The sequence below is a fragment of the Pomacea canaliculata genome, linkage group LG8 (genome assembly GCF_003073045.1).
Source record: "Pomacea canaliculata isolate SZHN2017 linkage group LG8, ASM307304v1, whole genome shotgun sequence".
NCBI lineage: Eukaryota > Metazoa > Mollusca > Gastropoda > Architaenioglossa > Ampullariidae > Pomacea > Pomacea canaliculata.
The window spans coordinates 15,024,643-15,048,026 of NC_037597.1; the positions used below are offsets into that span (position 1 = coordinate 15,024,643).

Genomic DNA, 23,384 nt, shown 5'->3' on the forward strand with positions numbered 1-23,384 from the left:
AAAAATAGGAAGAAATAAGAAGTGAAAAGAAAAACGATGGTTAGAAGATGAAAGTAAGAAGAAAAGAAATGGAAGGAAAGAACGGGGGGGAAAGCCCCAAGTTGATGCGTGTTGTCTGTCGGCCACTGCGCGTATATCATTTTCACCTTTCACCGCCTCCAGAGCTCGACTTCGATGTGACCTGCCATCTTGTACATCAACAAGGTCGGGCACGTGGATGTGGATGACAGCTGAGGCTTGTTTACGTGTGCAGATGTTAATGATGCGGTCGTCATTGTTGTATGAGTTATCTCAGCTGCTACTTCAGGGTGCTCAAAGTTCCTCGCCTCCACCCCTCCTACCTCCTCCCACGCACACGTTTTCCTCCAGCAACAAACCGCCAGCTCGAGGATGGGGAATAAACTCAAAGGGAAAAATACCGAAGTCGTTTGGAAATTTGCGTCAACAAGCAAAAAACTAGGATGCATTGTTCGTCTCTTTTTGTCTTCATTTCTTTCTCATTCCACTCGTTGTAAATAGAAAATGTCCCTTAGACCCTCGTAAAGGCGGAATATTGCAATTAACTGAACACTGTATGAGACCATCTGTGCTGGAGCGGTTGGACGAGACTGGACTTGCGGGGTAGCTGAATACAAAGGTTTAATGGGGCTGCGTTTGTTTTCTAAAGAAAATCAGTCCATATATTATTTCCTTCCGTTCTCGAGATACACGACTACTAACACCACTAATGACTGCTCCGTTGAGGCAGTAGTCATGAAGCGAGGGCAAATTGTTGCCTCGGGGCAAAATTGGGGACATCAAGGCAAAGCGTCTTGTAGCAAATACGAAGCGAAGTGCAGATATTAAGGGATGCCCCGGTCGCTTTACTGTTCAAGATTTTGTTTGTTTGGGTTTGTTTTTCTTATAAGAACATCGTGCGACAAACCCTTCACGACCACTCTCCAGTTCCATCGGTGGGATGCCCATATTTAGGAATTCGAGAACAAGCGCCAGGAGTCTGCTTCGGAACTCGTACAGGGAACATAAAACCAATAACTTTGTATGCAGCATGGTCGCCATACTTGTAGAGCATGGGAACAACTTCAATAATCAAGTCTCCATGTGACACGGCACCACTCTGTCTAAAAGCCTTCTTGAGAGTACATTGTAGGGAGGTCGACCCCGAGATAGAATAAGACATGGCTTTCAAACATGAGTGGACTGGTTATGAAATACATGTACAAGGCCTACTCACCACCGCTCAAGGGCAGGTTTAAGAGGCGAGCTTAGTCAGTCCCTGCCTCTATGTTCCCTCCGTACCCATCCAAACTCGACGACCAGAAGCGGTGGACCAGCATAACCATTCGTCAACTGGCATGAGTCAAGGCGATGAAGGAAATGAATGCAACTTGTCCCTGGGGCAAATACTTGCTCTCACTGCATGGTCACGTTGATCTGGAAGTAGGAAAGCAGATTTTCCACAAACCCATCCTTCCAAGAAAAAATAAACGGCCTTGATGTCAGCATCGTTGGCAGCCAAATGCGACACTTTATTACGATTTTTATTGACCTCTGAATCTTTGCCAGCTGGGGCTCTCCGTGTGGTTAGTATGGTGGGATTTCCACTGTCGACTCACCCACTGGGGTGCGGAGGATCGATTTGGATTTTCCTTTCAAATTTTGGAGATTCCGTTGACAGTTTTCCCACCGTTAAAAGAATTTTTTAAAGTTGCCACCTAACCTTTTATAGGCAGCTTTTTTGGGCGATGAGAGAGTGTAAGATGTTAAAGACCACACAGTTTTTGCTTTGTTGGGGTGTGGGGTGGAGGGGAGCTCATCATTTTGTGATGGCGATGCCCATCTCCTGTCTCCGTCACTATCTTACCTTTTCCCAAGCCTTTGTGGAGTCAGGTATCCAGTCCCGACAGTCGGGTCAATCGGGGTCGTGGGTAGGGTACTTGGCTGCTCTAACCTCTCGGCAATCCGCTTCCCCTTCTTAGTCTAAGCTGGATGACTTGTTTTCAGTCGTCTTTTTTCTTGATGCTGACTTCGCCTTGCGCACTTATGGACAGGAGTAAACTCTATCCTAATTAAAGAAAGCGTGGAATGTGGCATCGAAAATTGATTTTTAGATTTAAGTTGTTAAAAAATAAGCTGGAAATAAAGAGGAATTCTTCGGCTAAGAACAAGATTTGAGCATCGCGACTAGACCCACTGCGCGTGTCAAGGTGGCGGTGATCTGCTCTCGTGTCCTCGTCAACCCTCAGAGATCGAATCTTACAAACAATTCATTCTGTGCGTCGGATGATGAGGCGGCCAGTCACGCTTGCGCTCACGTACTCGGGAGGCCGGGTGCTTGGGTGGAAGAATCGATGTCCGACGGAAGCCAAACCTTCTTCGACCTTTTGACCCTGCTCGTGCCACAGCGACCGTCGTTGCACTCGTTCTTTCCCAACCTCCATACCCATCCCTCCCCTCTCTTCTCTAACCATCTTCACCTCATCGCCCTGCGGCGTCCCGGCACCAACGATCGGCCAGATTCATGATGGGATCGATGGATACCGCAAAGCACATCATACCTGCGTAGACTTTGTTTTCTTTTTTTGGTTTCGGGTGGGGGTGGACTGGAGGACAGGGGAGGAGTGTAACCACACTCCCCCCCCCTTACATTTACCTCTTTTTTCGGTCCTATACTTAAAAACAAAATCCACCGCGACCTCAACACTCTGGTGGACGGAGACGTTGGACGTAGAGAACAAGTCGGTCTCTTGACGGCAAGTCACGTGACTCCGCATGGAAGCGTCTAGTGGATGGACGTAAGCGGAACGACGTGCGCGCTATTTGGGGAGTGGGGACAGCACGGAAATAGCGGGTCGGTCGCCAACGTGAGGTGACATTTTGGAGTCCAAGAGGTCTCTCCCTTTCGTTTGAACTTTTTTTTTTAATTTTTTTTTTTTGGATAGGAGGAACTGGGTGCGGAGCTTTAACAAGCGCGTGTGCTTAATCGGCAACGGTATGGGGTGAAGGGGTGGGTTAGGAAAAGAGAGGGAGGCGGAAGGCAGGCTGTTAATTTTGGACCTCTCTCAGACAGGCTTGTCCCAGACGGTTCGGTATTATCCAGCCGCGTGAGTCCGGCAAGTTTTGCGCCAGACGGTTCGTGTCTTCCCCTTTCCCCAGCGGACGCCCACGCCGGAGTATAATGATGCCGGTGACGTCAGTGACGAGGGTGCAACGAGAAGCAGCTGCCGATGGTCAACGAGCGAAGTTTGCGGCGCAGAAAATAAAGTTGCCGGGTTATTTTAAAAAGTAAAAACTATATTTAGCTGTTTTCGTCTTGTTTCTAGACGGAAGACGGACCGGAAAAGTCAGATATGCACAGACTAGGCTACAAGAGAGTAAGTAGTATAGGTTCATTGATGTTTCGAAAACTATGAAACATCGGGATATTTGCATGTTTGTGCAGATTACTTTAATCTTGACTTGGTTCTTATATTTCGTATCCGTCAGAGCTGAAATTGAAAACCCTGAATGTATGAGTTGTGTTAGTAAGTGCTGAGGTTAGTTACACAACATGTTCCTAAATCTTAAAAAAAAACTGTTCTAAAGAAGCAAATTTTGAATTTTTTTTAAACTTTGCTTTTTTAGGTGTGAAGCGCATGTGAAAAATTGTGCTGACGGGAACGAAAGTCTGGCAGTAGTTTTATTTACTTCAAGAAATTTAGTTTTAAAAGTTCTAAAATTGTTTGTTTACTGTTTGTATAAAACTGTAAGCTGAATAGATTTTAAGACCTTAAAGTGTTAAATTAAAATGTATCGTGTATCTGGCGCATGGAGAACAACAAAGTGTTCCCACACCACTACGACCTTGTTAATTGTAGGTTTTAAGTATATTGTAACAGAGCTGACTTTTCTTTCAACATTTCAAATGAAAGAAAATCCTCAAGTTTCAATTCATAATGTTCATACTGTGTTTTCCCGATGTATGTAAAATCTGACCCTAAGTGCAGTTCACTACACAAGGCTTGAAATTTGCTTGCTATTTATTTCTTACTCTTCAGCTTCCCTTTAGTTTTTGGCATCACAAGTGAAAACACGCACACAACAAAGCAGAAATTTTCGTATTTTTCATTATGTCTTTATTATTTTTTGATGTTTTATTCATTTGTTTCTTGGAGTCAAAAGCTGAATAATCTTTTTCGTTCTCAATCGGAGAAAAACAGTTTCAAATAAAAGGTTACAGATAACCTTGAATGAAGTATTGTTTATTAAGTTCCATAGGTACATATCACCTTTAAACTTTTTTTTTCTTCTTTTTCGTCAAGTATAAGCACACATCAAAGCAAATAATTGACATCAACTGCTCCGATTTTCTGTTGCAGGAAAACCCACAACTTTTGCCTCACTTGACCACGAGGGCTTGACCAGACTTGTGCTGGGTTTGCCTGGAAATCCCGTGTCGGCGTTGGTCACTTGTAACTTATATGTACTTCCAGCCATCAGACGCATGATGGGATGCTCAACTCCAGAGCTTCCGGTTATCCGTGTCAAGGTAGGATTAACATGGTTTTATTTAAAAGTCTATAGAGAGCAAGTTTTTTTAAAATAATTGAGTAAAAGTCAATGCAAGATACTATTGAACAGGCCCCTTCCACACACAGAGAAGGTAGACTTTTTGATAAAGTTCATCCAACAAGGAATGTCGACAAACCTGCCATCACGAGTTTCAACTCTTTCCGTATCTATAGATGTCTGAAGATGGGTATCGTGAGAACAAGAAGATTTATTTACCCATATTTATAGCATCTTGCACTGACTTTATACAGGAAAATAAATTGCACCTGATTTGACCTTTAAAAACGATTTAGCCATGGTCTCATTTTATTTTAGGTCTTTGTCATTTATTGCAAGCTTTTAAACTTAGTATCCTTGTTATTTTTATTCCTTCTTTCCAAGCGCTGTCATTTAAGTGTTGTAAGTCAGAACATATTTAAAATTCTGTTTAATTGTTTGGAAGAAAAAAAACAACCCACGGCATTTCGAACATGAGTTTTACTTAATGAATCTGTGTGGGTTTTAACATTTGACAGATTTGACAGCAGATTGGGGTTTGAGCATGCATTGTCGATTTACTGTCGCTCCCAGAACTGGGTCGTAATTCGGCTAGTTACCTCTCCAACTAACTGCAGTTGTCGGTCTTGTGTATGGCAGCTGGATCGAGCGGTGAGGCTGGACCCCAGACCCGAATACCATCGAGCCGTCGCCTCGTGGCTGAAGGGCGATGACGTGGCCACGGCCAGCAGCACGGGCAACCAGATCAGCAGCCGCCTGCTGAGTGTCAAGGAGGCCAACGTCCTGCTGCGCCTACCCCCCAAGTCGACAAGTCACTGCCATCCAGGAGGGGGAGGTGGTCGACGCCATTGTCATCGGGAAATTTTAAACTCGTTTTTCAAATGTGGCACGTCAAGTGCGAATAATGGGTATTTATTTTTTCAATCGCTAAGTTGACAATAAAATGCTGAAAGGTATAATTTGTAATCAGGGAAACGAATCTGAAAAGATTTTTTTAAAATTGAAGTTTACTATAGAGTATAGACTAATCTTTGAATACGACTTTTGTTGTTTTTTTTTGTTTTGTTTTTGTTTTTGTTTTGTCGTTTGCTGATTTTTTAAAAACTGTAAAACATATTGGTTAATGCGATTTTTGATTTTTAAAGACTTTCCTGGGATATTTATATATACAATGAAACCTCGGTTTTCGTCAATAATCCGTCCGCAAAAAATCAGCGAAATCCGAAACCGACGAAAACCGAGGGAATTTTTTCCACACGAATCAATATTACTCCAATTAATTAATTTTTATGGTACATGGGTTGCGTTCATTTTGAAACTGAAAAACGCAAAATAAACATTACACCGAATACCGTATACATAGTAATCACTTATAATTACTTATAATTGTAGTATTAGCACTTGCAGTCAATATAAAAAAAGCACAAAACACTGGGAACCAATGGAATCGTTTGGCTAGACGCGGGGTGATGCTCACACAACGAGAAACAACGCCTCACTGAGCAAGGAGAACGCGTGGGTCGCCCTTTGTTTTTCACAAAATTATCAGCGAGGTCACGTGGTCACCCCGATGAAATACGAGGTAATCGACGATGTCAACGAAAACCGAGGCTTCACTGTATACATACACTTGCATGGGATCTACACGATGCAAATGTTAGTGGAAGGGATTACTTCCAGACAGCCCCATGTCATGAGGACGGGTCAGGTCTACCCTTGTCATCTTCATCATGTTATCGTCCCTGTCACCAGCAGGCTCTTTTTCTGCTCCTGTCCTCACCGCTACATCGCCTCGCAGTCTTCCACACATCCTCCCAACAGGTTATCCGTTGTTTTGGACTTGAGCTTTACTGATTTTGGGCTGGTTTCTCGCATTTTGGTGCAGGAAGTTGCGAATAGCTTACTCTGGGTAAAAGATCTGAGCACTTCCGGGTTAGTACAATGTAGATAGATACCGGGTTGTTAATGAGGTATTTTATCTACTGTGGTTGTGGTAGGAAATCTGTACAACGAAAATTTCGCCGACAAGGTTGTGGAGAGCTGTTATTGCTGTTTGCGCATTATAAAATTATACAGGTATGAATACTAAAATTTTTGTTGAGTATAATAAATATATTGCAACTTGGTATCGAGAGTCGGTTTTTTTGTGTGTGTGAAATTTTGTGAAATTGTTTCTAAACTGCGGTGTCCATTGATGAGAAAGATCATCCTGCTGTCTCACACCAGACTCTTTACAACATCAAACTTGGTGTCAGCTACCTGAACAGCTCGTCAGATATTTATCCGAGCTCTCTACCGTTGATCAGAATACTTCTCGCGTGATGACACACGTCATACCGAGGCTGGCGCTTAAAAATAAAAGCTGCTCACAGGCAGACGGTTGAGTGAAAAGAATGAAAGTCGTCGCGCAAAATGGAATCGTGACCGGTTCCTTGGCCGCACCGTGTAGGTCTGCGAGCGGGCAATAGAAAGTGCACGGAGGGTCGCACCCCGGGGAATGAGGACGGCGTTACGATCACGATATCGGCCCGCACGTGGCCCGCAAAGGCCAGGCCCCTGGCTCGGGTTTTTTAGCAGGATCAATTATTACCAAAGTCCTTGCAAACTGGTGGGCGGCAAAGGCAGAATTGAGGAACCTTGTCCTGCCGTCTCCCTGCACTTGTATCTAAGCTGTGCCTCTGAGTACAAATGCGTGTGGGCGGGTGGTTTTGCTCATTAAAAGAACGATTCTTTCTGTGTGTATGGTTATTTTTTTTTTTTTTCATTCATTCTTTCATTTTTTTTTAAATTTTTCCCTGCTGTCTTTCATTTCTCCAAAGGTCTTCCAATCATCGTTGAAGTATTACTGCAGTATTGGCGAAGACTATTTTTAAAGTTCAGTATGTTTATGATAACTTGAATGTATACGAAAGACATGTTCTTAGAAGATTTTTGTTTCATTATCCTTCATTTGGAACAGATGGCGCTAAAAGCCTGCACCATCGTAAGGCGCCATAAAGTCAATGAAGATCCTTATATATGCTTTCCAATCTGTGGGCTTCCTGTGGGCAGTACCTCCTACTCCGAGACCGCGCCTGAATCGGGTGTGTTGATGCTTTGATTGTAATCACAACTTTAATGTACGCTATTGAAGCTGGATTTATCGCGGCTGCTGGCACCAGACCCCCACCAATAGATCCTCCTTAACAGTTTAAAGTGTACTCATACGGAACTCAAAAGAGTTCCAAAAATAACAAAACAGAACTCTTAATTACGAGGTGCCAATGAAAAAAAGTTTGTGTCAATCCAGGATGATCTAAATGATTATGAGAAGGTGTTATGAAAATGTTATGAAAAGTAACTTGATGGAGAGGAGAAATTGCTTGAGAAATTGGACAGTAGAAAAAATGAGGCTTTATTATTTTATTCTTTTCTTTTTTACTTATTTTATCTTTTTTCCGAGTCCTTGTATACGAAATCGTTTCATTTCGCTCTTCCAAATATTAATTTTTTTTCGTCACGATATGAGTTTTATTGCCTTTATCCCAGTCTGACTTGTTCCTTCTTTTTGTGGGATCTTACTACATTTCATCCGTCCATTCTCATATTCATCCCACTTAGGCCACACCTTCCAGGTCATGCTTAATGCTGATGGAAAATATTTTGGGTTGATGTTTCACAAATCGTGTTTTTTTGGGTTTTTTTTGTTGTTTTTTTTTCATGCGAAACGTTTCGCGGCAAACGCAGACTTGCAGAACGCCCGACTCTTGATAACAGGTGAAGGCTCTGGAGGTACCCAGGCCCCGGATGTTGTTTCCAAGCCACTTGTTCCCAGTCGTCGTGGGTGGTCCTGGAGATGCTGTCATTTTAGGCGAAGTGCATGGTGGGAAAGAAGTCTTATCAAAGACGTCATCGCGATCATGGAAACTTCATCGACTGCTGACCAGAGAAAGGGTTAGCTGTTCCTCCATTCTTCGGCTCCTTGCTGGTCCTGTACGTCGTCGCCTGCACCAGGTTTCGTTATCGTTGCCGGACAAGGGGAACAATTGATCTTCTTGAGGCAAAAATCCGTGTCTTGAGAGTGCTGCCGCCTGATCCCTATTCACCCCAAATCGTGGGTCGTGATCCTGGCGTAAATAGGTTTTTTATTTATTTGTTTAGTTTTTTGGGTAAGAGATCTTGAGACCAAGGGTTTGCCTTCTTTTAGACGTGCACATGGAAGTATTTTATTTAGATTGGGTCCAACAGCAACACTCAGTAAGTATTTACATTTTTAGTTTTCTCCTGCCTTTAATTAATTTACCGTTGCGACAGTGACAACACAACAGAGATCTTTACCACCTTCGTATGTCTCGGTAAAGGCATCAGAGTGGCTAACAAACAGACCCCCGTTTCCGTTTTCACCACCGACGAGTGTGTACTGCGCATGCGCTGAATAATCCACGACATACCCTCATCATCTTCCATTGACAAACATACACAATATCACATACAGACACACAGACCCAGAATAACTTTTCCCCAAAACAGAGCGAAAGGTCACCTCTTGAAGGAAGGAAGAGGTTAACAAATTGGAAAACAGAAGATCGCAGCGGTCGCTTCCCGGGACTGCACGGCCTTGTGAAGTTGATGTCCGTGTATTTTGACTGACGGAAATCCACGGTATCATTCCCTGCAGGCAACTATTGACAACAAGCTTGAATTTACGAATTATGAAGCCTGCTCAGCATAGGTAATGGCTTCCCTTACGTCAGTGTTCGACTAATTAATTTTTTTTTTTTTTTTTAGGAAATGTCTGTTCTTATCAAAGTTTGGCAGTTTAACGTCGCGAGTCTGGTTTTGTTGTTGTGTTTCTATTTTGGAATTCAAAACATACAGATTTTCTGGAAAGCTTTTAATTATTTCCACCAGTTAAGTTTGGCAGGTTTTTCTCAGAAGCACCACGATGGACAAAGACAGAATACGGTGTGTGTTTGTGAACACTCGCACACCAACCCACTCCCCCGTCAACACAAATAAGAAAACCAACTCTACAACAGGCACGAGATGATGAAGAAGGCTGTTTACATACTTTTATTTTGGATTAAGGATCTGGAAGGCAAATATTTTCCTTTATTTTCGACTTGCACATCGATTTACTCTGTTGTCGTCTTGTTATCCGTCACCACGCACGTGGCAGGAAGTAGAATTAATGAAGACTGAACTAATATCTTTGTTGATGTCTTTTCGTCAAATAGAAAATTGAGACGATAACATCAGTGTTCTGTGCATTGTTGATGCGCAAACATCAGAATCATTCACTTCTGTGGCTTCCAGATCCTCAGAGTGCAGTGGAGGTGTGCGGGCTGATCAGCCATGCTGCTTGTTAAAGGGTCAACCACTCCCTTCAAGAGTTGTTATTGTACGGATTGGAAGGTCTGTAGTTTCACCGCCAAAGAAGTACCATCCCCTGTGGTATTTCTTGCAGTTTTTCAAGCGGTTAATCGAATTACTTCATGGCGCTGTCTTCCGTCACCAAACAAAGCAAAGACCTGGTCACCGACAGCGAGGATGTTGATGTTCTCGGCGATGTGTCTGATGAGTGCTTGCTCTGATGAAGTGGTTGGTGGTGCAGTAGCCAAAGCATATGTCACTACGATAGAAAGATTCGAACCTCTTGGGTCTGTAAATCTGCTAACCCACATCTGGACATGACACGTGGTTTTCTCCGTGTACCGTGTGTGTGTGATAGAGAGAGAGAGGAGGAGAAGAAGTAGATGGAAATGACTTGATTGATGAATAAATTTGTAAAAAGCATTTAATGTCTACTGACAATTATGTGCTCGTGCGATTGTATGCAAAGCATCTTTTTTGGTGTTGAAAGCCTCTTTATAAAAATTATTATACAATAAAATGACTACTCACAAAGTTACTGCCAGGTTATGACAAAAACATTTCTTTATTGTAGTACCTCAGGTACTGGAGAAAGATCGTAGGTTCTTGTGGAGCAAGAGAACACCGTCAACCAGAAGTCTTTGAAGTCAATGATTGAAGTCGTGGGTTATTAAACACAAGATAAAAGAGTATCAACCTTAGGGTCACCTTTTCCTGGTGTTTAACCGTCACCGGAGGAGGATGCCATGAGGGTGTGCCGAGTGCTAGTAAGGTTCTCTTTTGATTAGTTTCTTTTATTTTTTAAAGCATATGTCTACTTCTTGTTTATATTCTGTTAATATTTGTTAACATTTTTTTCTGTTTAATTTCAATTCTTTTTTATCTATTTGTTATTTTTCCACTGACCTTAAAGCACTAGTTATAAACTTCGTTCTTTGCTTTGCCCTTATGTATCTTCAATGACAAATCGAATGATGTTAAATCGTTTTGTATGTAAATGTCCTGTCATTTCACACAGACTAAGCAAAACATGGGAATTTTCTCTGCTGTTTCTTTTCTGTTTATCTTACATACTTTGAGCAGCCATCTCGCAGTAATCCTTACATGTAAAGGTTAAGATTCCTTGGGCAATTTTCTTGATTGTGACACTCCGGATTTTGTCTCTGTCCCTCTTTCCTGCGGCATGCCCCGACAACATCTACAGGTGTATTAGCAGAAGCTCAGATTTATATATATATTATATCTTAATAAATATTTATTGCCCGTGTTTTATGATTTCTCATTACCATTACCTTGCTTCATTTCGTTCCAAAACTCCTTCTCCAGGACGTCTACTACAAAATCTCCAAGAAAACAAATTAAACAATAAAAAGAAAATGTGGATGGCAGCTTATGCTGATGTGGTGAAATTACAGGAAAAAAACCATTTCTAGGCGTTTCAGACTTGCATGCAAACGTTACTTTATTAACCGTCTTCTCTGTTCATTGTTTTGTTTTTGTGGGTAACTACGAGGACACGGAAAACAAAGATATTTGCATGAAATTAGACTAAACACTAAACAGTCGCGAGAAAAAATTCAGAATTTGTAAGACATTTAAATTATAATTAAACGTCTTGCACTAACTCACGCCGTTTGAGAGAGCACCAGATGTGAAAACAAAAACCATTGTGGGTCAGTCAGTCAGCTACTGGCGTCTGACGGGAGGTAAGTAGAATTAAGGTCACTCCACTTCTGAATCACAACAAAAATAAAATTTTACACCTACAATAATGATAATTTAATAATAAAATATTAATAATTCGATGAATAAAATGTCAAAACTTTTTAATATTCATACATAAATCAAACTAATAGCAGAACTATGATTAGCTAGACTGTGTGCCCAACAACAACGGGAGGATACTTGCTGCCACTTTTACCAAACAACATTGAATCTCGTTAGGAATCTTATTCCCAAGGGGCCATAAATCAGACACATTTCTAACTGGATCATCGTCAAGGGGCAGAGGTTCAATATTTAATACGCCTGATTCGGTGAATACAGCTCACGACACAGTCTGGCTTTCAGAGGCCAGTTGCACAACATGCTTGTAAAACTTAAAACTGTTCTAAAAATAAGTAAATATAGAAAAATTTTAAAAATAGGAATTTGTGTTTAATAAGAGAAATTACAAGGGTCTCTTTCATCGTCCGATGATTCAAACTGAAATCATGAAAATATGCTGGTGTCAACATGCCTAATCACACTAAACGGGTTTTATCTAACAAATAAATTAGTATTGGAGGATGTTATATTGACAATTTCAGAGCCAAGGGGCTGATGATGATAACTGCATGCCTCTTTAGATTAAACTGCTACAGACAGTAATTAGTTCCTCTGACTTGCTGATTATAGCGCCCTATAAACACCACAACGCCCCTACTCCAGGGACAACACTTCAGATGGGAGGAAGTAGATTTTTCTGAATATATTCAGTGAACCGGAACTAAAGATGGCATAGCAACCATTCGTGGAAGACTTTTAGCCCGGTACAAAGTTCATCAGCCAAATGGAAGATGCCGCTTTTTGCATCCACACATCATCCGCCCACTCTTCTCGTCTGCAGTCTCTTTGGTCCCAATCTGTCTCCTCTTCCAACATTCAAGGAAAAGAAATGGTTCTACGAAAATAGCCTCGATGACAGCATGTACCTGGGTGTGTGTTTGTCCTGCACGGTTGGCTGCTGCGCTGTTTTTCTCACCGGCAGCCGTTAGGGATGCGATGTGAGGAGAACGTCCGCTGATGGACGTCATTTGCTGGAACTCAAAATCGCAGTGACTAACGAACCGAAAGCGAGGCGGACAGTGCCCCAGACGAGGATGCAAGAAAATACTGAAGATGAAAAGATCATGTCCTCCTCATTACTTCCCAGAGACAATGTCCACTGGGGAAATCAGGGATGGACTGTCGAGTTGTCTCCCGCGCCAACGTTCACGAGTGGGCGATAAGAGATACCGGGCTGTTAGTCTTGTTCTTTAACTGTCTCTTCCCGAACGCTAACCCTCGCCAACATCCGCCTGCTTTATTCCTCCATTTTTCGTTTTATTCATGCATATTTCGTGTTTAATTCATCCCTTTCCTGTTTCATTTGGTCTCTTGTGCTTTTTCAAGGGCTTCTTTTTAGAAGCCTGACCTGGCTGAAGGAGCACTGCTGTTGGGAAGGAGTGTGAGGGGATAAGATGGTTGGGCTTGTAACTTTAGAAACAAACCAATGTATGCACAAAATCTTTAATAATAATAATAATAATAATAATAAAAAGAAGATTTTATTTGCCTGTTGATTACATTACATTTAAAAACTCGTTCTTTATATGAACTTAGTGGCCTCTCGCAGAGTTTCCATAGGACCATACAGTTCACGCTGCAGGAAAATTGGTCTTGGACAAGTTTTCTTGCACGATTTGGATGCTTTTGCAGGCCTAACGGGTGGCTTCTGCAATATTCTGTGAAGAACACACAAAGTTCTGCACTACAGTAATTTGTCTGTTGTTCCCAATCTGAGTCAGTACGGTCTGTGGCTCACTTAAAAGTCGAGAATCCATCCCGTTTGATTTTCTGGGGAGAAAATGCAGCGATTAGTTTCATCTGACTTCAAGGAGAAAATAACACACATGAAAGAAATGGCATCATGCCACGCACACCTTTCGTCTTTACAGTCCTTTTGAAACCTGTTGCTAAAATGATGTTTACTTGTGTTCCTAAATGCGTGCTTTCCTCACTTGCTTTTTTGTGGTGGGCTAGGAGCTATAAATAGACCGCCCAGTTCGACAAGATCAGCACATTTGCGTGTTGACAGCTCGCAGCATCCTCCTCACCGGCGCAGTGCCACCATTAGCGGACTTTATGAAAGGAGAGCGATTGGAGGAGGGCAATGCTGCTGACTGCACACTTTGTAAACAAAGCTTTTCTCTTTACACAACCGCCAGCCAGCCTCGAAACGAGACTTGCAGTGAGTGTAGCATCCGGGGCTTGCTTACGTCAGCATAGTACTAGCAAACTTGAATTGATATTCTCGTCGCCATGTTAATTAACTCCTGGGGAAAAAAATCCTTATGCATACAAACTTTGCGCTGCCATTTAAATGTTTCTTTGGTCATTCCACATACAAATATATTTTATTCATCACAGTTAATGTCCAGAATGACTTTCTAGATACTTTAAGCGATTTGCAGACTGAAGTTTAGCGAAGTACCCACGATTTTTGTGTAAATTAGATTATTCGTTATTTTAAACAACATTCATTCATTTATTTCTTCTTGTTTTCTTCATTCTTTGTTATGTTATGTCCACAACATGTGAAAAAAATTGAGTGCGTACATTGGCGGCGATTGTTTTATTTTAAATGAGGATATTCTGAATTTGTTCAGCAAGGTATGATATTCTAGAAATTGGATGAAATCTTGGGTATATTGAGTGTGTGGCCTATACAAGAAAAAATACTTACATGAATGGGTGGAAATCATGATGTTTAAACTCTTTTAGAGAGATTTGATTATTTGTGCCTTTAAGAATGGTACGTGTACGTCCTTCAATACATACATGCGCAGACAAAAACTAGTCTTACAACGCACAGCAAAATAATTAGATATATTTAGAAACGAGAAAAGTCAGAGATATACCAGTATTTGTGAACATTCTTTCTATATTCAGCTCTGTTGTTTTTCGTTCCTTTCGCTCATTTACGCCTTGATTTATTCCTTCTGTCGCTCAGCAAGTCATATTCATCAACATCCTGCCACTTTTGGGAAGATTCTCCACAAACAGTCCCAACTTCTTTGCCAGGCTGTTTTGCAACTTTACCATGCAAACCCAGCAACAGAAGTTTTTAGACAAATTTTTATGTAGATGACGTTCTGTATGTAGCGATAATTCGTTTTTCTACACTCACCGTTAGCTACAAACAACAAAAAAGCACAAACAAAACAAAACAAACAAAAAAGAGACTTAGAAGATAGCAGACGGCGGGTGAGTGGATACTGGAGGACATTCTCTGACCTGAAAAAAAAAAAATAAAAAAACAACTGATGAGCGAAGTGATTGCAGGAGGGGAGTCTTACTTGTTATGTTTGCGAGTGCGCGCTTGAAAGAAAATCTGTGTAAGCACTCGACTCCTTTCGCCACCAAACTACCGACTTTTTCTCTTCTAGTCGGCAGTGTAGCGGCTCTACGCATGACTGCCACTTCCGGTTGTTAGAACGATTGCGAAGAGCGCGGCACACGATGCCGAGGATGTCAGCTTCGGAGGCTGAAGACTTATACCTTGCGAGTGCATCTGGCTAACCAAAAGCGCGTGTGTGCGATTCCCATTGGGGATGGAGAGGTGGGTGTGTTCAGGGGGTGGAGGCATGTTGCAACACTGTTCATGTGGTTTGTGCTTCTGATTCCTCCAACACCCCCATCTTTACTGGGGAAGACAATATTTTTTTTTCTGAAACATTCACTTTCTGCAGTTTTAAAAATAAACTGTGGTAAATCATTATTTTTGTTGGATTTTTCATTTCATATTCAGGTGTAGCGCTGAAAGGTGGTACTTATGTTATCTGCGTATAGTTTTGTATATGTACACAGTTACAGGTTTTGTCAGATGTCCGGACCATTTCCAGTAGGTTGTAGACTATTTTTTACTTTCCCCTCTCTGATATTTGTAGCTCATATTTCATAAGAGGGGGGATCTAATTAGAAATGGCTGAAAAAAAGTTTCAGCATCATCTACTCACCAGCATCGCACTGTTACACACACTCGTTGTTGTTATCGGTCCACACCCCGACCTTGTATTCTCCTCAGCAGAGATGTAGTTCAGGTCGCAAACCCCAGACCCACCAGAAGACTGAAGCTGGGAAACAGATGGACCGCACAGCGGACTGCGACAAGCTGTCACTGGCCATCCCATCATCCCTAGCGGCTTATGAAGATGCTGCGTTCCGTGGAACTTCCTGTGACACACAGGTGGCCCTCCAGACTACACCTAGCGGCCCCAGCGCGTGATGGAGCAAATTCAGATGTTGAACTGCCTGTCAGGGTGGATTTCCTACCCGTGTCGAGTGGTGGTACGGATTAAATGGAAGGAAGGGTTAGGATTGGGAAAGTGGACAGGTATGATAAGTTGATGGTAATTTTTTTTCATTTCATTTTGTTTGTTTATACAACTTTATTAATCCACAATTACAGGTAGTGCTCTTACAACATACAGATTACATTTAGTTACAGTGAATGCATTTACTGAATTGTTTACTGTACCAGGGTACACCAGTGCCTGACCTCCGGGCAAAACCGTATTTTAAGGTCATCATTACCTCCCGCCTGACCTTTCTCCCGCGCCACCCGCTCCCCGAACCTAAGGACGCTTTACGTTCGAATCCCGCTGGCGGGAGCGGCTAAAAGGATCAGGAGGGGCCATGAGCTGGTACACATAGCTTGTTGTTATGTTAGTGTTATGCAGACAGAAGAACAGGTTATACTTTACGAGCACTTGAGGCTGATGGCACTCTAGCTGATGGCTTCGCATTAAACGAACCCTTCACCCTCCTATTCCCCCTTCCTAAGGTGCACTTCACGCAACAGTGTTGTAACTGTCCACCATGTCCTGCTGAATACTAACAAAACTGAGTTAGATAAAATATCAAAAACATAGCTACAGATTTCAGTGCATTATTTCAAAAATATTGCGCTATATGTCATTATCAACATTTAAAATGGTGGTTTTCTTTTCAAGAACATATGAGCAGTTTGTAATTTCCTTTCTAACAGAAATAAAAGTTTGGCAAAAATTAACTTAAACTGCCATACCAGTCTTATAGCATTTAATTTTGAGGTCTCGATGTGACCATCGAGGTCGATGGGACCTTAAAGAACTTCAGCTCATTAATTGTTTAGCACAGGCGTGGGCAAACTACGGCCCGCGGACGTCTCTGGACCGGTCCGTCCGCCGTCTAATATAAAGTGCATTTGTTTTCTTTTCTTTTATTCAGCCTAAGTTAATTTGATTGAAATTTAATTTTTGACAAAATACAAAGATAACAAATAGCATGACTGACATCGTTAGAGAAAATTGAGGGCGGCTCCATTCCAAGGAAAGGCGGGTTTTAAAGTTTTATTGTGAGCGAATTCAAACAGCTTCACTTTAGACAATAAATTCTCTAAGTGAACGCCATGATGTACTCATTTGTTGTCCATTCCATTATCAGTAAGTTTGTTGTGTAGTCAACTGTGGTCTTTTTTTTTTTGTATTTTACCGGCCCGCCGCATAGCTTACAATTTTGAGACCGGCCAGCAAAAAGTAAACTTTCCCACCCCTGGTCTAGCACCTCCCCTCTTCCCCACCAAAAAAAAAAAAAAAAAAAGAAAAGAATAAAAAGAAAAGAAAAATGTAACGGTATCAGCCTGCCAGTAGAATGTTTCGTTGCCGTCTCATACCTAAAACAAGCCGCTCTTTTGTCCTTATCCCCCTTCTCTCAATCTCCCTGCTGAGGACGCTGCCACATACGCTCGTGATATTTCATTTACAGTACAAGCACTGTAACACAGAGGCATGTGCACACACCTACACGAGTGCATGCACACACTCACACATTCACACTCACTCTCACTCACTCACACTCTCTCTGTGGCGTTGATACATCTTCTGGAACATTGGCATGACGAATGTGGCGCATTATGTGCACGGTACTGAAGCTTGCACCAATCTGCCTGCTGCATAAATGTATGCCCCAAGCACAGGCACGTGCATCTTGCTGATGGAATAAATTGGGTCCCAGCAACACGCGTGTACACCAGTTCTATTAAGATGTCTCAGCGCAGACTTGAAATCTCCCGACTGTTGGTGAGCGACTTAAGAAGTTAAGCTACCTTAGCTAAGACCGTTCTTAACCGGACAAATACAGTTTGGCTGAGTTTGGCAAAGGTTTTATACAACCGTTATACGGTCAGCGACCTGACTGACTAGTGAATACTATCAGGAGGTTAGCAAGCTGCAACTTGCTCCAGGCTTATGATGGTCCAGCCCTTAAAGTGGGGCAAAGATGAGATGCTGGGTAACGTTATACTCACTCTGCGTGGCTTTTTTGTTTCTATGAAAAATAATTTTAAGGCTGTTTTATGCTAATGCGTTCCTAATGTCTGCCTTATGGTTGTAAGCCATTAGCTGTAATTCTGAAGGATGTCTTTGCCTATAAATCGCTTAAGTGCTTGTGGGGGGAACGATAAATAACGTGTGCTCCTGCGCTGGAAGAGAAAGAAACACTTGCATGCACACATTGCCACGTACGCATCCATGCATGTTGTACGCGTACACACACACACACACACACACAGAGTTTCTTTGAAAAATTGACCCTTGATATTTTGTAAACATCCTGTTGACTTAATCCATTTGGTGTAGTAATACATCGGCTTCTGTCAATGTTCTGTGAAACTGTAAGATTTGTTACTTTAAAGGTAAAGCAGAACGACAATATCTATGGCCGTTAGAACCAACAAGACATGAATTAGCATAGCTTTCCTTCAAGTCCTAGTGTTGCAGGAACTAGTCTTCAGCCACGATTTTCAATAAAGCCTCGTGACGTCAGCGTTGTATCAGCGTTGACGTCAGCGTTGTATCGCCAAAGCGTGCTTGCGTTAAAAGAAGTTGACGTTAGTACGTCAAGGGAAAGTAGTCGACTGAACTGATAGTGTAATGAACTCTCGTCTTGCTTGCTCTACATCCCTGCCTCGTACATCTGCTAACCTTGAGAGTGTCATAGATTGTTTCCCTGTTTTCTTTACAAAGTGCAGAAGGGTCGGACCTGCAAAAAGATTTCGCTTCGCCTTGCTGCGTGTTTGGACGAGGGGTTAAGGGTGAGTGGTGGAGGGTGAAGTGCATGACGCGAGTGTTTAAATTTTTAAGGCCGAGAAAAATCTGAATGTGAATTCATCTTCTTATAATTTCACCACACTACCACAAATCCATATCTTCCTTCCTATGTCTTTTCCCTTTTTCTCTCTTTCTCTCTTGGCCTCCCCTTATCGCTAACCACTACATTAACGATTCTTCTCGCAGGTGCCTGCCTTAAGAACCGTATTTACTAGAAAGCAGAGTGGGGTTTGTTGACAATCGAAAGTTTACGGTTCTTTTTGGTTCCCTCCAGCAACAGGCCTCATCAGGGGTGGGGGCTGAGAGGAGCCAAAACAGAGGCAGTCTGGATGAGTTAATCGTTGCTGGATCGCTGCCAGACTTCTGCAGGGACTGGCAAGACCGTCCTTTCTGAAAACAGCGTGCACTAGGTAAGTAAGAGGTAAGAACACCCCATCCACCCCCTAAAAAATCAACAAAAAACAAGAGCATCTTAAGGTGCCTTCCACTAGGCCATGTGCTTTTACTTTAACCTTGACCCCCTAAAAACTGTCAATGTCTTACCTCCACACTCGCATGTAGTCAGCATGTGAGTTTGTTTTTGTTGATATCTATTTATTTATGTTTTGGACGGGTTGCGTTTTTTCGAGTTTCCCGTATTAGACTCGGAGGTGGAAAAGTTCATCTTGTTCCTAGCTGAACGAATGCATGAATGAACAAGGAGGGTTATGCGTCCGTGTGTTGGTCCTCGCACACCAGTTATGCCCTCTTCCCTCATCCCACTCTCCCTCCTCACCTACCCTCCCTACAGCCACCTCTACCCTCGAATGAACCTCTTAGACACAACCCAAAGTCTAGCTCATAAACGGCTGAAATAAATACCCGCAAATCAACCATCCGTGAATAATTAGAGTGAAAACTTTCAAGCTATGCTTTTGTTTCAGCGCGTGCTGATGGGGTGTGTCCGGTGCTAATGCGCACGCATCAACCAGTTCCGGTCTGCTGCACAGAGTCCAGCAAGTGTTGTGCGTGACGGCGTCGTGACACGTGCGGTCTCTCGGCACATCGTTTGAGGATGAGGATCCCCGGCTTCTCCTTCCCCCTCCCACAATCGCTATTGGGTGGAAGAATTTCCCCCTTCCAAACACAACAGTAACAACAACAGGATCCCTGCCGTCCGCGGTTCAAATCCCATCTTGGGCACGCTTTTCTTTACCTTCATAGGTACAAAGCAAGCTTGCGTGTTGCCATAATTGTAATGCTAGTCGTATTGGAATATATCTGAAGATATTTCTTAAATTTTGAAGATTACGGTATGGGCTTTGTTACGCTTCTATGTTGTAACATGGTGTTTAGTGATGTTGACATTTTTTATGTCTTAGATTTATTCCACGTCACTTGAAGCAGAAAAAGACGTCATATATAATGTGTGCGTCATTTATTCCACGTCACTTAAAGCAGAAAAAGACGTCATATATAAGAGAGTTGCTCTCAAAATGACCAAGTGAGCGGGAAAAGAACAGTCTTCATCCGCCATCTTTATACTCTCTTAGTGACATTCCTCTCAACTTGTGCCTCTTGGATTCACCTACAAGTCTCTTCATCCTCATCGTCATTTACGGGGGCTCGTCAAGCGTTGTGTGTGTGTGTACTACGTCATGCGTATGCAAGGTAAGTGTACGTTCGTCGTATTATGCCACTTGTAAGATGGTCTTTTATTATTCAAGACCAATATATCGTCTTTATACTGGAGGATTATATATATATATTAGATATGTTTTTCTGCCAGTACTTTAGCTTCCTTCACTCTGTTCGTACGCTCCATGTAAACATTTTGAACCAGGCCTCGGTGCAAAGTAAAGCCGCTGTATCACTTCGCTGCATCATCACCGTCATACCTTTACAGAAACATCCAGCTGCATCTTTGCTGCTTCTGTAAGCTATGTCTTTAAGGGAAACTTTTTGTGAGAGAGACCGAGAAAACATAAAGCTTAAGTGGTCATAATACATGTAATGGAGTGTGAGTATATACATAAACATGGTACTTCCTTCTGTGTATGGAAAACAGACACAGATGCTCGTGAAATTCAGTTCAAATCTAGTTTACACGGGAATTCGTATCTATTTTCCCTACACAAAAGTGCTTTTAGGGCTGCCATCATTATCTACAAATTATGAGGACCCTTATGTGTGGAAAGAAGATACGGACGAGCAGCCAGCCCGACCCATAGGTGTGTTTATGGGAATTTTCCAGCGGAGGATGCAGGTGGGCGTGTGCTGGTTGAGTCCGATTCCGGATGTTTATGAATGACATACAGACTGAGGTCTGTTTATGTCGGGTAGACGGGTGGCGCTGTAGTCATGAAGCGAGGGTAAGGCGTTGCCCTGGGGACAGCTTGGAGAACTCAAGTCCAAGAATCTTGTTTCTGAAGCTATAATGGTGTTCAGATCCGCAGATGTTGTTTTACATCTGGAGGCGTGATTACAGCTCGGTGGTAAAGATGCCCTGGGGTAAAGAAACATAGTGTCTACGAGGTTTGGGTATCCCATTGTAACTATGGAAACATAACATCGTTTCACGAGTACGGCGAGTGGTTTTGTTGAAGAATAATACCCGACATCGCCACTGTTTATTGCTATCTACCTTCCATTTTATTCTTCCTTCATCCTTTGTCTGTTAGAAACGAGGCTGATGAAAAGTTTGATTTGTGAATCATTGGGAGGTATGGGTGGATGAGGTCGTGGTTTTTTTTTTTTATTTTTTATTTGGGCTTTCATTTTTAGGTATACATATAGTATTACTTGACGTGGGGTCTGTGAGAGTGTTTGTGTGAGTCTCATTCGTCTGCCAGCCTTCATCAAAACACGTTTCTCTGGCGATGTCACTTAGCAAATATATGAAATCTTCTTCTTAAGGAAGAGATGCCAACACCTTTCTGAACTGTGATACTACTCATGGTCCCAGAGAAAGGCATTAGCAAGCACTTATCGAACACTTGGTATTACTCATCATACATTGGTAATCCACTCAACATCACTGCCGCCTGTGTAGTCGTCCTCGTTGTCATCATCACTATTCTTCTTCCTTAGATGTTTGAGCCATCCATTTCTTTACCCTCGAGATTTCAACAAACCTCATGTGAGGGAAGGAAAGGGGGGATAACTGTCACGCTGAAAGTTTACTTGTTTTTTTTTATTAATAGTAAAGTTTACATCTCAGACTATTTTGACGATAATGGTCTTATCTGGCTGTGTGTGTAGAGTGCTTTTTTTCTGTCATAAACAGGTCGCTCTGTGTTTTGAATGAAAGGTACACAAATGTTTACATCGATTTCAATTGTGCGTCATAAGCGGTTAACTCCCTTCCCTTCCCCCTCCCACCTGTCAGACAGGCTTTGATTCATTTTTCTGATGTCGGATTTGTTTATTCTAGGAAAACAGTTGTCGGACTCTCGATGTTTGCTGACTACAGATGGTTTGGCTGTTTTTGCAGTCAAAATTAGTGTGTAGAGCATGTTTTGTTTACTCATAGAATAGAGAGTCACCAGGCCCTCCTCAACATAGGCACGCACGTACACCAACACACTCATGACTGTTTGAAGGAAATAAACCAATAATAATAACTCAGTGCGTTGTGTATTGAGAAGAATTTGAACTTTAATATTACATTGACAAACAACGAACAGCTCGTGTCAACGCCATTACTAGACTCTCCAACGCAAAAAAAAATATATATGAGAAGTCATTCCATAAATAACCAACCAGTGTATACGCTAGCCATCTTCCATTTGTATCACTACACCTGAGTTTAAATCGGCCGGCCCTTTCCAACAGGCCTCCTGTCGGGTACTTTAGGGTCAGAACTGAAACTGAATGATAACACGGGGACTAGGGTTAACTCAAGCTTTCTGTACGTGTGTGTGTGTGTGCATGCATGCGTGCGCGCGCGACATGAATCGTGTATTTACATCCTGAAGTTCTATGATGTTTGGATAGCGCGTTCGAACTGCAATGGTAACTTTGCACTTTGTCGTCAATGCTCAGCTCAGCTTTTAACATCATGGCTTCACATCATCAGCGATGCCGAACAACTGAATCACATCGCAGTAGGTTCAAAGGTTAGCAACATCGTTCTTGAGGCAGACTTAAAAAGGGAGAGAACTGAATCAGGGACCACAATATTACAGTTTTTTTTTTCTTTTTGTAACACAAAATTATTGTCGTCATGATAAAATAAATTTATTTTTGGTACAACAAATGGTTGCTTTAGTGACAGGGGGGAGGGGAGAGAGTGGGTTAGTGGTAATCTCCATTTATAGAGCCGCACAAAGGCCTTGAACAAAGATCCATTTATTGATCCGTTAAAAACAACAACAACAAAAAAAAAGTCCCTCATAAATACACACACATCGATTGATCGATTCGCTGTGATGGGATCAAATTCAAGCACATGGAACAAAATGTACATCTTGATAACATAGGGGACAGCGTTGAGAGAGAAGCATGTCAAAGAAAGCACGGCACGAGGTGGTGGGGGAGATCAGTTGATGGAGAAGGGGACGGTAGAAGGAAGGAACGATGGGGATGCAAGATAAATGGCAGAAAAAGATAGGG

General features: G+C 42.3%; 1 protein-coding gene and 1 long non-coding RNA gene across 2 annotated transcripts in view; both read left to right on the forward strand.

The window, feature by feature from the left end:
- The window catches only part of LOC112570750 (gephyrin-like), a 36,114-nt gene extending 29,440 nt beyond the window's left edge, over window positions 1-6,674 (forward strand). The window contains 3 exon segments of the mRNA XM_025249348.1: window positions 4,361-4,528; window positions 5,188-5,354; window positions 5,356-6,674. Of these exon segments, the coding sequence (XP_025105133.1) occupies window positions 4,361-4,528; window positions 5,188-5,354; window positions 5,356-5,416 (396 nt within the window). The 3' untranslated portion in view covers window positions 5,417-6,674.
- Window positions 6,675-6,745: 71 nt separating this feature from the next.
- On the forward strand, window positions 6,746-23,384 carry LOC112570422. The gene is made up of 4 exons (XR_003100627.1): window positions 6,746-10,667; window positions 19,066-19,201; window positions 19,715-19,994; window positions 20,153-23,384. It is a non-coding gene; the product is annotated as an uncharacterized LOC112570422 (long non-coding RNA).